This window comes from Salvelinus fontinalis, chromosome 11 (assembly GCF_029448725.1).
Source record: "Salvelinus fontinalis isolate EN_2023a chromosome 11, ASM2944872v1, whole genome shotgun sequence".
NCBI classification, from domain to species: domain Eukaryota; kingdom Metazoa; phylum Chordata; class Actinopteri; order Salmoniformes; family Salmonidae; genus Salvelinus; species Salvelinus fontinalis.
Window position 1 is genome coordinate 34,490,552 of NC_074675.1, and position 13,301 is coordinate 34,503,852.

Below are 13,301 nucleotides of genomic sequence, written 5' to 3' on the forward strand. Positions count from 1 at the left end.
GTATGAAGCAGACCAGTGAGGTTTAACTACACAGTATGAAGCAGACCAGTGAGGTTTAACTACACAGTATGAAGCAGACTAGTGAGGTTTAACTACACAGTCTGAAACAGACTGGAGAGGTTTAACTACACAGTATGAAGCAGACTGGAGAGGTTTAACTACACAGTATGAAGCAGACTGGAGAGGTTTAACTACACAGTATGAAGCAGACTGGAGAGGTTTAACAACACAGTATGAAGCAGACTGGAGAGGTTTAACTACACAGTCTGAAACAGACTAGTGAGGGTTAACTACACAGTCTGAAACAGACTGGAAAGGTTTAACTACACAGTATGAAGCAGACTGGAGAGGTTTAACTACACAGTATGAAACAGACTGGAGAAGAAAGTGAACACACCCAAACACAGAAGGGTTATATGAATGTAAATCGTTTTTTCCCCCTGCTATCACCAGTAATGTTCTTTCATTCAGGAAACACAGATATGATAACAGGGTCGTTTGTATTCTCTCGGAACTAAATGAATCAAACGACTGAAATGAGGAGGGACTAACCTGAACTTGTCCAATAAGAGACATTCATTTTCATTGCAAAACGTTTTCCATGGCAAAAACGCTTTGCTACCATTTTGCCATGGTGGGCACTAATGAATACACCCCAGGTCAGAAAAAATTCAAAAGGACATCCATAGACAAAATCAGTGTTAAGCAAGAAAAATAATTTATTTGAATGATATAATAATTTTAATCACATTGGCAAGACATACATAGCTGCATGTGTTCAAACCAACAGCTACATGAACCACACTGCTGGATCTGAAAACTGAGGTTATTGATAATTATCATAATAATAATCATATATGCAGTAGAGTTTTAAATATGTCCTTCCAATGAGAAATAACAAAAATAGAATAATTCCAAGAACGCTCTCTCTCTTTATTTAAGTAGCCTAACCCAACAAACTTCATCTTGTTTCGTGGGTGTTTTTGTGTGTGTCTTTTAAGTTAAAGCTGTATTATTGTCCTGGTCCTATACATACAGAGAGTACTGTGAGCAGTTTAACTGATGTACAACTAATTATCGGTTATACTCATTATACTTAGGGACAGGAGTTTTTCCTGACCACATGACTTGACCGGGAAACACTCTGGGCCAGAGTTATATACTATTTGTTTCTTATAGCCTATAACTAGGACTCTGAGTTTTTCCTGCATGGTTAGGTAATGTGGTGAGGGGAAATTATGGGGCTAGATTTCTGTAAGAATGTTGTGAGAAAAAAATAAATACACATTTTGACAGAAAAATAAACTCCTGTCCCTAATCATACTATCATCTCTATATTTAATCTGAATAAGGGTAATCTAATGGTACTTACATTGTATATACAGATTAACACTTTAACATAGCTTGAAAGGGTGCGATCAAATCTCACATGATACCCTTTCAAGTGTTAGACCAGAATAGTGCACTAGATAGTGAGTAGGATGTGATTTGAGAAAAAGGCTAATATTAATATGTCTGTTTGCTTGTTTAGCGTCATGACAACCAGGTGGTTGTTAACAGCTTGTTACGCTGCTGTTAGATGTCGATGCAGAAACAAGATATAAAACACACACTGACTAAAGGACGTATTTTTCTGTCATCCCTCCTCTCCCTCTCTCTTCTTCTCCCCCTCTCTCTAGACTTGTATTGTTCCGTGGGGAGTTTTGGGAAAGCTTCAAGAGTTGTCCTTATGAGTCACAGAATAAAGAAGGGAAGGAAAGAAAGAAAGAAAGGAGGAGAGAGGAAATCGATGGACAGAACCCAACCGTGATCCCCCTCTTTCAGAAGAGTGAAATATCCACTCGTGAAATGTTACCCACCTTCTCTCCCTCACCCCCCCCCCCTATCCTCATACCTCTTTCTCTTCTGCTCCCATACTCTGTAATACTCTACCACATTCCTAGACATGGTTGATTGGAGAGTGGAACCCACTATAATAAATCACTGTATGTGCCAACTGTAGGCTACTGAACAAATCTGTATTTCTTCCTGTGTGTGTGTGTGTGTGTGTGTGTGTGTGTGTGTGTGTGTGTGTGTGTGTGTGTGTGTGTGTGAGTGTGTGTGTGTGTGTGTGTGTGTGTGTAGCGCTGCGCAACCATTTCTGTGGCTAGAGCTGGAATCTCCAACTGGAGTTACAGTATTTAGTGAGTATTTTGCCTCGGTGTGTGAAAATGTGTTTCTGCCTCATCCTCGGTCTTGGGCTATTGCTTACATTTTTCTCAACTCTTTCTCTCTCCCTCTTTCTTTCTCTCTATCGTTGCATCTGTGTTTTATGAACAGTATAAGGGTACAGCCAAGAGTAGTAATAGTAGGAATAGTGACGACCACTACTGTAACAGCCATAGTATATGACAGTAGTAATCATATTATACAGTATTACCGTAATAACCACAGTATATGACTGTAGTAACCATAGTATACAGCATTACCTTAGTAACCATAATAACTACAGTACTTCAGAACAGAAAGAGTAACAACTCTGCATACCTCAAAGGGAGTGTAATATCAAGGTAGCTGAAAACCATAGAATATAATCAGTAGAATGGGCATAGAACCTCTGACCATAGGAAGTTGACATTATGGCCCCATTGACTTAAATAGGGGTGTCCATTCTAGTAATTATATTTCTACGTCAAAAACACAGAAGGTTAAACATCACGCCAGACTACAAGGCAAACTAACACTGAGCTTTGTCATAGTTCTTTTTTTGTTGTAGTTCCATTCACTAAATATTTAAAACAAGCGTCACTTGACTATTTATTAATAACGTGTTCATTTACATAGTTTTTTTTCGTCTTCTTTTCATTGTCTTTATAAGTTGTTGTAGTTGTTGTTCTGGTTTCCTGAATGACCGATATAACAAAAAGAGCATCCAGATATTAATCTGGAGTCACTGCGTCTCTGCTGGAGGGACAGAGCAGTAGTTTTACAGGGTGTGCTCCCTCTCGTCATCCATAGGGGGGCACTGTAGCTCAATAGCACCAGGGTTTGCACGGCCCCAATGTAATGGTTCTGGAAAAGTGTGGTGAAAGGAGGATGGGTTAAGATCAGTGTTCACAGTCTGAGCGGGTCCAGAAGTCCACTATCCGTTCCTTTAAGTACACATCCAGACATTCACACGCACTGTCCCTTTTCCATCCGTCTCTGTGTGTTCTTTCACACAATCCACCCTCCTGTTTCCCTTGTAACATGGATGGTTAGTTTGGTCTGGATATAGGGACCGATGCACAATGCAGCAGAAGGATAAAAAAAAAAAAAAACATTTGTATTTTTCACAGAGAGGGGTGGATTGAAAGATGAATTTGAACATAGCACTCTTGAACACAATATCAACGCGGCGTCCTTTTTCCCCTTCCTTCCATTGACATTCAGGCTGTGTCGTCTGCGAACGGGAAGCTCCGATGCACAGAAAGAATGGGAGGGGTACGGAGGGAGGGATGAGGGGAGGACGAAGAAATGAGGAGAGGAGGGGGCTACTCTATGGGCAGAGAGAGACAGATGGAGCATGTGTTCCTGCCAGGAAGGAGGACGAGAAGCGAGGGAGAGTGGACGAGAGGAAAAGGCTCTGCACAAAACGGACAGTTTGAGAAAAAAAACATGTGGAGAGGGCAAAAAGAAGAGGGCGCTGCATTTTTCAATATGGCCGATGGATGGTTAGCTGTATTCCTGGACTGTCTCTGTTTGTTTTGTGATGGTTGTTAGAAAAGTGGGTTCTAATCACAGTTCCGGAACCCCCTCAGGTCCAGAATCCCCTCTCAGTTCCAAAACGTCACGGAAAACTCCAAAGACTACATCCACATGATTCAGACCACTTAATCCTCTCCTTAGGGCGGATAAATGAAGCCCTTGTCTCCCCACACACACACACACACACACACACACACACACACACACACACACACACACACACACACACACACACACACACACACACACACACACACACACACACACACACACACACGTCTCCACTTGTCTGTTTATGGCAGTCCTTTGGTCCTAACAGAAACCAGTCTAAACCCTGTTAAATAAACCCAACCCTGTATCATACTCTCTGTTAAGAAAGATCCACAGGGTTCAATTCTGTGCCCTCCATCTTTCACACATCCCTTGCTGTGTTTGGTTATCATTTCCTGTATACACACACACACACACACGCAAGTACACACATACTGGCGGCAGTGTGGGGAGATCCGTGGGTAAGGGTTCGTGGGCTTGTGTTCCATGGCGTTGCTCCTTCAGTTCAGTTGGTTTGATCCTGTTGTGTGCTGTGAGGTGTATCACATAGTAGATTACTACTGTTAGTACTACTGTAGTACTATTACTGTTAGTACTACTGTAGTAGTACTGTACTACTACTGTTAGTACTACTGTAGTACTTTTGTCCTATTACTGTTAGTACTACTGTAGTACTATTGTACTACTACTGTTAGTAGTACTACTGTACACTGTGGCTCTCCATAGTCTGTTTAGAACAGTTCAAGCGGATATATTTCAGTTTATACGGTATGTATGTATATCTTTGTACAGGTTAAATACAATCTGAGAAAACATTTATATGGCCTTCTATCTCGTATGAAAAGAGAAACATAAACAAACAAATAACAGGGATGACACAGGCATTGTTGTTTTCCTCGTTGTTGTAAGCTACCTCTGTATGCAGTCGCCAAAGTGCTTTGATTCAAACATAAAGGGGCGGGGGCTTGGTACCATGTCCAACTGTCAATCTTCCCGTGGAATGTTTTCGATTGAAACCGTTTTAGTTTTTTTTGTGTGTGTGAGGGACCGAAAATACGACACACACTCACACCATGTCTTCAAAAGACTAGTGTGGCATCCGTCACCATCAAGCATAGGCCTGCGATGTACCCAGTCTATTCAGTAGGCCTGTAATCTGTCTGTTTAGATATTGGTGATTCTTTGCATGGACCATATACGGTATATACTACTGGTGGTGTTTCCATGGATATTTCAGATTCATTCATTTCCACAAAGATCATTGAGAGTCATACAGTCAGACTCCCAGATCGGCTATTATCCAATCAATCTTTCCCTAGTATAGTTTCTCTCGCTCTCTCTCTCCTCCACTGTCAGTCACACAGCAAAGTAAAAAACACGAGCGAAAGAATGTGTTTAAGCATGACATTAAAACTGCTCATTTTCTCCTTTAGACTGAAGGAGACCTCCAAAAATAATACCCCTTAATGATGGAATGGACGGCGTTAAAAACAAAACTCCTTTGATGACCATCGTGACCAGCCATTGAGCAGTTAATAAACGTTCATGAAAAGGTCAATCAGTGGTTGAGTGGTCTGGTTGGACGTTCCTTCTTCCATCAATAGTTCGATCGAAAAGGGGTTATCTATAACTAGATTCAACCTCTACTTTCTCAGGAGATCTCTTAGTCGTGGTAAGGCTACAGTAAGTATATGTGTGTGTGTGTGAGAGAGAGCGAGAGAGAGCGAGCGAGAGCGAGAGCGAGAGAGAGAGAGAGAGAGAGAGAGAGAGAGAGAGAGAGAGAATGACCTGGGACAAGTGGTTTAAAAACATTCAATGGTTCAGACTCTCATTGGTCCTGAGGCAGTCTGGTTCCATGATTCCCGGTGGTCATATCCCCTCCGTCCGCTGAGGTCGAGAATTCTGTGACGCGTCGCGCGAGGGGGTTTGTGCTCTTGAGGAGTTCCATGGCAGAGACTCTGGCCCCTCCCGTGCTGGACTTGCTGCCCTTCTTTTGGAGCAGGGCCATGAAGTTGTCGTTCCGCGAGGTGGAGCGCGGGGTCGAGCCCAGGGTCAGGGTTCGGAGGTCACCACCACTGGTGCTGTGCTTCACCGGGGAGACCAGACTCTGGCGGCTGCCGAACGAGTCCCCTGGTTCCTTACGGCCCAGGACTTTCCTTTTTGACCTGTAGGGAGGAGAGAAGAGAAGAAAAGAGGAGAGATGTTAAACGCATTAGAATTAGAACATTTTTAGAACATTTTTGATTTAGCATAACTGTCCTTGGTGTTTGTGGCGTTTGGTTTTACTTTCCTTGTGGGAAACAGAAGTCCTGACATGGATAGCAAAACAAGTAACATTCGGACCAGTGGGGACATTTCACCGGTCCCCACAAGGAATAAGGCTTTTCAGGCTTAGCGCTTAGGTTTAGTGTTAGAATTAGGGTTATATTTATATTTAGGGTTAAGTTTAGTTTTAGGGTAAGGGTTAAGGTTAGGTTAAGGCTTAGGGAAAAAAAATTTTTTTATGGGAATTAATTGTTTGGTCCCTATAAGGATAGTAAAACCAATGTGTGTGTGTGTGTGTGTATTGGCACACCTGTGTATTTTGGTGAACAGGTCCTCTGTGGTGTGTGTGGTAGGTGTGTGTCCTCTGACATCATCATCCATTTCCTCTGTGATGTGGAGCTCCGTCTTGTCACTAACGACCGAACTGCTCTCCTCAACGCTCTCCGCGTCATCACCTGGAAACAATATGATTGGCCAGTTACTCTCTAACGACTGACCAATGAAAACAAGAAATATTTCTATCAATGAATAATCAGTCAATAAATGAAGAAAACAATTAACAATGACCAATCAAAACAATACGGGTAGTTATGGTTTTTCAATTGCGATGGTAACCACTTACATTTCAACTACGATTGAAGTGAAACTGGAAAGGAAGTTTTACACTGTGACACTTTCAATCCTGACAGGATCTGAATTCCAGCTAAATTGATTTTCATTGATTAATTCTCCACCGTAACATTGTAAACATACTTATGCCTGTCTCTGTAATGCTGAGCCTCCCCTCCACATCTGTAAAAGAAGAGTCCTGTAATGAAGACTCCATGGAGCTTTCCTCATCTGTTCCTATTCCCAGGTAATTTTCCTGGTTTTCCTCTTTCCCGGGAATCTCTTCTGGTGGGAACGCTCCAACGGGAGAGCGGAGAGCGGCAGGGCTGTCTGTCTGTGTTCCCTGTCTGTCGGTGGTACCGTTGGAGGGGAGAAGCAGGACGTTGGGCTTCTTTGGAACCGGCGGAGGAACCTTGGGGAGAGATTTCTTATCAGTAGTGTACATGATAACCAAAGGACAATGTGCTATGTAGCAAGTAAATACATGCAGACAATATACTGTATAGATAGATAGATAGATAGAGAGAGAGAGAGAGATATATAGAGAGAGAGAGATATAGAGAGAGAGAGAGATATATAGAGAGAGAGAGAGAGATATAGAGAGAGAGAGAGAGAGATATAGAGATATAGAGAGAGAGAGAGAGAGATATAGAGATATAGAGAGAGAGAGAGAGATATATAGAGATATATAGAGAGAGAGAGAGAGAGATATAGAGAGAGAGAGAGAGATAGAGAGAGAGAGATATAGAGAGAGAGAGATATAGAGAGATAGAGAGATAGAGAGATAGAGAGAGAGAGGAGAGAGAGAGGAGAGAGAGAGAGAGGAGAGAGAGACTTGACTAACTGACCACAGTACAAAAGCATGGCATTCATTGAACCCTAACCCATTCAGCTGGCCTACCTTGGGTTTCTTCTTGTCCAATTCAGCCAGACAGGATATGGTCATCCTGCTAGGTAGAGACGTGCTCTTATCCTGAGTCTCCAGCACTTCCTGGTTACTGCAGGGAGAGGGGAGAGACCCTCCATCCTCAGGCCCAAGACGGAGCTCCAAGTCAGGGTTGAACTCCGGCTCCATGGAGGGGTCCTCCAGGAGGGGCTGGGGCAGGGGGAGAGGAGGCAGATCGTACAGGGACTGGGTGTGGGGGAAGGAGGGGGCATCGTAGAGGCTCTGGGGGTAGTGGAGGGGGAAGGTTTGGGGATGTTCCTGGGGTCTAAAGGGACTGGTGGGGGTGTGAGGGAAGGCTTTCTTCAGCTTGGGCTTCCTACCTACTACCATGTAGATGCTGGGGTTAGGCATGGGCCGGGGAGGGTTAACAGGGGAGGCAGGGGGGGAGTCGGAAGCGACGGGGGAGGAGGAGGGGGACTTGAGGAGGATGTTAAGGGGGCGTTTGGGTAATGGGGGCTTGAAGGCCACAGGGGGTTTGGGTTTGGGGGCAACGAGGGGGCCGGGAGTGCAACCGGGGGTGACAGGCGGGGGGGAAAGGTCGCGACCCTGCTCCTCCTCAATGATGTCATTAGAGGCTCCATTGAGGCAGTCCTCCAGGTCGGTACGGGAGACAGAACGTAGGCGGATGTTCCGGAGCTCGTTCGTGGTCACCACTGGGAGAGTTGATTGGCTGCCGGCACTCAGTTTACCGGGCTTAGTGGCGGTGGACGTGTCAGAATGGCGCCGGCTGGCCTTCTGTTTTGGTTTGATGGAGGACAAATCCAGATGAGCGTTAACCGGCATCTCGAAGGACAGCCTCGATCGAGCAGCAGGGTCCCGTGGTGATGTAGCTGGCAACGAAGACTTCCTCTCTGGGATTTTGGGGCGCATCTTACACCCCAACGTGCAGGCGGGCCCTGTTGGTGTTCCTGCCACCTGGTTGGAGGGGGTGATGGGTGTCGGAGTTTCTGACTGGCTAGAGTAGCCACTGGAGGGGGACATGAGTCCTTGTGGCTTGAAGGGGGAGGAAGCTTTGGTCGACTCTGCTTCAACGGAGAGCAGGGAGGGGGAGGTGGCTCTGGAGGTGGAGGGGGAGTCCAGGAGAGACTCGGAGCTGCCCCGAACCTTAGATTAGATTCAATTAAACGTGATTAGATTAAATGTATTAGACATGAAAATCATGTATTAGACATTAAAAACATGAAAATCATCTTCCTGGTCGTACATCAGAAAAAATCCTACATTAAACCAGGGCTGCCCAACCCTCTTTCTAGAGATCTAGTGTCCAGTAGGTTTTCAGTCCACTTATTAGCTGCTCACCAAGGCCTTAACTAGATGAATCAGGTATGTTAGGTTAGGGTTGGACTGAAAACCTACAGGACTGTAGATTTTCAGGAAGAGGTTTGGGCACGGCTGCATTACACAACATAGACCAGGCCTGGGTAATTCTTTTACATGGAGGTCCACATAAGAATATGTCGGGCCAGAATCATATTACAGGATTATACATCATGTGTATGACTGTGTTGACAAATATATATAGACTGTAAATCACGACCAGATATGCTACTTATTTAACATGCACAGAAATAAACCACATCCATGTTCTCCTTTTGGTAGGTATTTTCATTATTAAACACGCAATGAACTACACAGAGGGAAACGTACACTGTGCATTCAGCACCACGGACAGAACTCTTGTTAACGGGTATGCACAAAAAACACAAGAATGAGAGAGAGCTCAACATTACATTTAAACTACTCAATCAGTGTGAGGAGTGAAGTCGCTGGGCATTGACTAGAGCAGTGAAGTCCGGTATAGTTTCTGACGTCGCTATGTGCAGGGTTGCTGAGAGGTGAGAGTCAGTAAGAGGATCTGTGCCTTGACTTGTTATATTTCATCACTGAAAATGTCTGTTCACATACATAGGTTAGCCCAAGCAGTACAAACATCTTCTGAGCATGACTCCTAATCTTTGGAAAGTTTTGATCATGGAGAGATGCGTAAAACCTCGTCAGTGACATTGTTTTGAATAGTTCTCCAATCACTGCATCAGACTGAATATCGATAAGCTCAAGTTGCAGGTCAGTGAGAGCGTTATCCACATTGAAGGTGAAAGGATTGGAAACCAACAACATGTTATTTTCCAACACTTTGAAATCCTCAACACGACGAGAAAACTCACAAAACAACAAGAAAAAAACTAACCGTTCAAAGCACGCAGCAGCGATGTATACTTCTCCCGCAGCGCGGGAACAGACTAGTAGTGTCGGGAGGTGGGTGAGATTGTTGGCTTCTACTTGACGGGTCAGGAGGAGTCATTTTCTCTTGAAGGCTTTGACAAGGCTGTACATCTGATCTGATCTGATCTGTACATTTGGAATTCAGTTCATTCATGAGGGCGATGATGTCTACGGTGAAGGAAAAATCAGCCAACCATTCTTTATCTTGCAGTTGAGGTAAATCCACATATTTTCCTTTCATTTGCAAAACAAATGGTTCCATACCCTTTTAAGTACCTTCCTCAAACTCAGCCATCTCACGTTTGTGTGGTAGGGGAGATCTGCATGACCCGACTGTCTCCCAACAGTGAGACAAACCGCCTGTGGTTTAAAGATTGTGCTCTTATGAAGTTTACCACTTTAGTGTGACTGTATCCACAACACGGCTCATTTTCAGAACACATTTACAGAGCACCTCCTGATGAATAACGCAATGCAGGAAAATTATTTTCTGATCTGGGTCCGCTCAGCTACTTGATCCTGTATCCTTTTCAAAAGGCCAACGTTTTTTTCCACTGATGGTGCCCAACGTTTGTGCACCATCAGTGGGCACACTGGATAACTTTTCAAAACTCAGCTTTGTCACACTTACTAACCTCCTCCAATAAAACGTTCCCTGTGGTTGTGCTCTTCATTGACTGCACTGAAGCAAGCTCCCCTGTCATTTCAAAGTCTGAGGTTATGCCTCGTAAGAATATCAACAACTGTGCCGTGTCACGTGCATCACTGCTCTCATCCAGAGGCCAAGGAGAAATAGGTGAAATCCTTTACCTTGTCTTTCAACTGTTGTTCCATATTCTCTGCGGTGTCCTCAACCCGCCGTACCACTGTTCGTCTTGACAGGGAAACATTTTCAAACAGCTCTTCCTTGTCGGGGCAAAGTATTGCTGCAGATCCAATCAAACATTCTTTAATGAATTCGCCCTCAGCGAATGGCTTGCTATGTTCAGCACTTTCGTGGGACAGTACATAGCGAGCTCTCGCGATACCGTCGAATGCAGTTTTGTGAAAAGTCCGTGCTGCTTTCGCAACTGAGAAAGCAACTCTTTCGATGTACTTGCCCTCTGCTCAGAAGACATATACCTATATTTCTCTGCATGCTTTGTCTGGGAAGTGTCGGGACAAGTTGTAGTCTTTCAAGACAGCGATGCTCTCTTTGAACACAAAGCACACAGCTTTCCCTGATACCTCGATAAATAACTATTTTGATGTCCACTCTTGCTCGAACACCCTACATTCATTGTCTACAAAAACTCATTTTTTAGCAATTTCTAGCTAGCTACTATTTGTAACTGTGACGTGTGTGGCAGCCTGTCAGTCACTGTCTGTCCGCGTGCAGTTATTTATACGTGCCTTCAAAATAAATGTCCCACAAGCAGTGGGAGTTAAATCATTACACAAAGGCGAGTATTCATTGGGCATTTTAATCTGAATAACAAATACGTTTTTCAAAACTTTACAAAATCGCAAATTCTTTATGTGATCTTAGCATGATTCCGCGGGCCGTATTGAATCAGGTCGCGGGCCGCATACGGCTCCCCGGGACACCCTTTGCCCAGGCCCGATATAGACAGTACAAACAGCAAAATACCAAAAACCTGTTACTAAGGGAAGTGCTAACGGCCCTATTCACACTTGAGATAAGTAGACTTAACATGGACTTTAAGTCAACATTTGACTTCATGTTAGTCAACGTATCTCAAGCCTGAATAGGGCCCTTTGTGTATAGGAGACTCTCTTACCTTCATGCACTCTATAACAGTCGTCCCCGTGGCTGTACTAGACCCAGACAACGACCTGTAGGGGTCAGAAGCTTTCCACTCCTCCAGCTGCCAGTGGGCTGGGAAGGACAGCTCTGTTGTGTCTGGTCCGTGGACCTCGAGGCTAGGGGGTCCGTCCACGCCGCCGTGGCCCAGCTCAGGCTCCTCCAGATCGGGCTTGGAGAGGGAGGAGGAGGGTAAGAGGAAGTCTGGCTGGAAGTCCTGTAGGTGGTCCCGTGGGATGTGGAGGGATTTGGGGCGCCCGTCCCGGTAGTGCCCTCCGTTGTGGCCATGCACGCGCCCCTCGGCGCCCCCTAAATTCTTCACGAGCGAGACGCTCCGGACGGGCGGAGGGGGTTTGCGTTTGGACTTCTTCAGCGAGATGGAGCGAGAACGTAACCGTAGGCGACCTCCCGGGGGGAAGTTGCCGTCAGATACGGAGACGTTGTCAATGCTGTTGCTCCCATCCTCGGAGCTCCCACTGGGGTAGAAGAGGGCGTAGCTCTCGCCCCTCTCACCCCCCTCGCCGCCAGGGTAATGGTGGTGGGGGTGGTGCATCTCTGTTAAAACGCTGCCACCGTTCCCGTTTGTCCCATTACCGGCTCCAGGTAGTCCACCGACGCCGTACATCCCGCCGCAGATGTTATCCGTGGAGCAGAACGAGCCGGAATCCGTCGGCGTGGAAAGAGAGCGCTCACGGAACTTAAATGCATTGGCGGCGGCGACAGAACGCGCCGACCTCTCCCTTCTCTCTCCTCCTCCCATCCCTCTCTCCGAACCGCTCCGTTCGTCAGTGGGGCTAGATGCCGCCCCCTCTGTCTCACTCCGCCTCCCCATCATCATCCCTATGGTGCCTGGGTGCCTGTGTCCGGAAGGTTCTGATATTGACGTGAACGAACTAGAGTGAGACTGCGACCCCGAGCTCACGGAGAGTCCCAAACTGGTCTGAGAGGGGCACATCAACTCCCCACCCTGCCCCTCAACCATCCTTGGTCCCTTGGGCAGGGTCGCCGGTCCCTTCCCCAGCGGACTTGGAGCTAAACTATAACTATAGGCCTCGTTCCAGGCTCCCGGGGAGAAGGTGGAGCCCTTGGGGCCGTTCCAGGACTGAGAGGTGGAGTTGGAGCAGAGGAGGGCGGCAGAGTGGTCCATGGTGCCAAGGGTTGGAGGGGGGTTCCTGGGGGACTGGGGAAGGCTGAGGCTGGGGTCCAGGTCACTATGGGTCTTCCTCAGGGGTATGTGCTGGACAGGGGTGTCTGTGACAGGCTCCAGAGACCGGGGCTGGTCTCCTCCACCACAGCCCAGGGACGGAGAGGGGGAACAGGATCCCTGGAGGAGGTCTACGCCCAAGAGTTTACCCTCACCTAGAGAGAGAGAGAGAGAGAGAGAGAGAGAGAGAGAGAGAGAGAGAGAGAGAGAGAGAGAGAGAGAGAGAGAGAGAGAGAGAGAGAGAGAGAGAGAGAGAGAGAGAGAGAGAGAGAGAGAGAGACAGAGAGAGACAGAGAGAGACAGAGAGAGACAGAGAGAGACAGAGAGAGACAGAGAGAGACAGAGAGACAGAGAGACAGAGAGACAGAGAGACAGAGAGACAGATAGACAGAGAGAGAGAGAGAGACTATTGAGTTACTCCTGGACAAAAAGAGAGGTTGTCTCGTTGATAATGAGGAAGCATACTGACTCAC

General features: G+C 46.1%; 1 protein-coding gene across 5 annotated transcripts in view; it reads right to left on the reverse strand.

The window, feature by feature from the left end:
* Nucleotides 1-695: 695 nt before the first annotated feature.
* The window catches only part of nhsl2 (NHS-like 2), a 148,443-nt gene continuing 135,837 nt past the window's right edge, over nucleotides 696-13,301 (reverse strand). For all 5 annotated transcript variants that reach the window (XM_055938521.1, XM_055938522.1, XM_055938523.1 and 2 more), the window contains 5 exons: nucleotides 11,602-12,983; nucleotides 7,553-8,701; nucleotides 6,796-7,063; nucleotides 6,353-6,497; nucleotides 696-5,942 (listed from right to left, as the gene is read on the reverse strand). In XM_055938521.1, coding sequence (XP_055794496.1) covers nucleotides 5,606-5,942; nucleotides 6,353-6,497; nucleotides 6,796-7,063; nucleotides 7,553-8,701; nucleotides 11,602-12,983 — 3,281 coding nt within the window. In that variant the 3' untranslated portion in view covers nucleotides 696-5,605. The remainder of the gene's footprint in view (nucleotides 5,943-6,352; nucleotides 6,498-6,795; nucleotides 7,064-7,552; nucleotides 8,702-11,601; nucleotides 12,984-13,301) is intronic.